We start from the raw sequence: 1348 nt of genomic DNA, 5'->3' as shown, positions 1-1348 counted from the left end.
CATGTACTCGAGGGCTTAGGGAATCGCCTATGAGGTAAACGGCACAAGAGAATTGAAAGGACAAAGGCTGAGATCAATAAGAACAGAATGACCTTGGTCAGGACGCAAACCCGGAACTGGCAGGTGCTGAAATAACGCGATGCTTACAAGCGTCAACACGAATGTCTCGCGATAAATAAGGGAATGAGCTGAGCCTTTTCTACAAATTAACAATTCACAACAAAAGCTCACACTTTCAATGGCTGACAAGGAGTGTTGTGTTTCGAAATAAAACCGCTGCCCCTTGTTTGATGAACATTTATGCCGACCACACGACTCAATTTTCATGTCAAGACAAGTGGTGGTGTGGTGTGAACTTCATACTCCCCCCCCCCCCCAAAAGTTTGTACAGGACAAAAAGTTTGAGAACCTCTGCTTCAAACCATATCAACTGGAACACAATCAAAACCTGGGTTTAGACATCGGATATTTCAAGAAGTGAAAATGATAAAAAGATTATATATATATAGATATAAAGTAAGTATAAATTGTTGAAATGTAGACACCGAATGAGGACGTTAAACCCCCCGCCCCAGCATGTTGAACAGACCAAGAAATAAAAAACGACGGGCAGATTAACATGCAACGTTGAAGCTAATCTTTTTCTGCTCAACGACTGACGCAGTATAACATTTGATGACCGTGGGTTCGCCTTTCCATATTTAATCGGTAACATATTTATGCTGGGAAATGTTGAGGCAGCGGACGCGCGAAGAGAATAAAGTCGGTTCACAATCTTTCGCGCAAGCAACCAAGTTGCCAACAAAGTGCACTTACCAGGCGTCACGTTGAGTGTTTGCAGAGCCGCAACAAAAAGGACGAGTAGATACATTCTCGGCATCCAAAGTTGTGTCGCAGAAGGACAAGTCGTGAGAAGTTGCGACTGTCTGTCACCCTGGCGCACGCGAGATAACAGCCGAGCGGGGACGCGCTTGGACCAGTTTACCTCCTGAACCAACCGGTGACGTCACTCGGTCCCTTTTTTTTCTGTTTTCTCCATTTCCAGAAAACATTTTCGGCCCGATTTGAAATGAAATCGTCTACGTCGTTTTGCGTACTTGCTGAAACGACAGCAACTGTGTTTGTGTGTGTTAGAGGATTTCAAATGAGATGGAAAACAGTGTTTGTGGGATTCGTGCTGAAACAGCGACATCCTCCTGGTAGTGAGGGGTAATTGCAACAAGGAAGCGCTCCTTTGCTTTTCTCTGAAATCACGTGTGTGTGTGTGTGTGTGTGTGTGTGTGTGTGTGTGTGTGTGTGTGTGTGTGTGTGTGTGTGTGTGCGCGCGCGCGTCCGCGGTATGGCGTGT

General features: G+C 45.5%; 1 protein-coding gene across 1 annotated transcript in view; it reads right to left on the bottom strand.

Annotated features, from left to right (window-relative positions):
* Positions 1-966, bottom strand: part of LOC109528116 (H-2 class I histocompatibility antigen, K-D alpha chain-like) — a 12217-nt gene extending 11251 nt beyond the window's left edge. The window contains exon 1 of the mRNA XM_019890425.1: positions 817-966. Coding sequence (XP_019745984.1) covers positions 817-880 — 64 coding nt within the window. The 5' untranslated portion in view covers positions 881-966. The remainder of the gene's footprint in view (positions 1-816) is intronic.
* Positions 967-1348: the final 382 nt, after the last annotated feature.

The sequence above is a fragment of the Hippocampus comes genome, unplaced genomic scaffold (genome assembly GCF_001891065.2).
Source record: "Hippocampus comes isolate QL1 unplaced genomic scaffold, H_comes_QL1_v1.1 scaffold564, whole genome shotgun sequence".
NCBI classification, from domain to species: Eukaryota; Metazoa; Chordata; class Actinopteri; order Syngnathiformes; family Syngnathidae; genus Hippocampus; species Hippocampus comes.
This window is presented reverse-complemented; position numbering and strand designations above follow the sequence as displayed.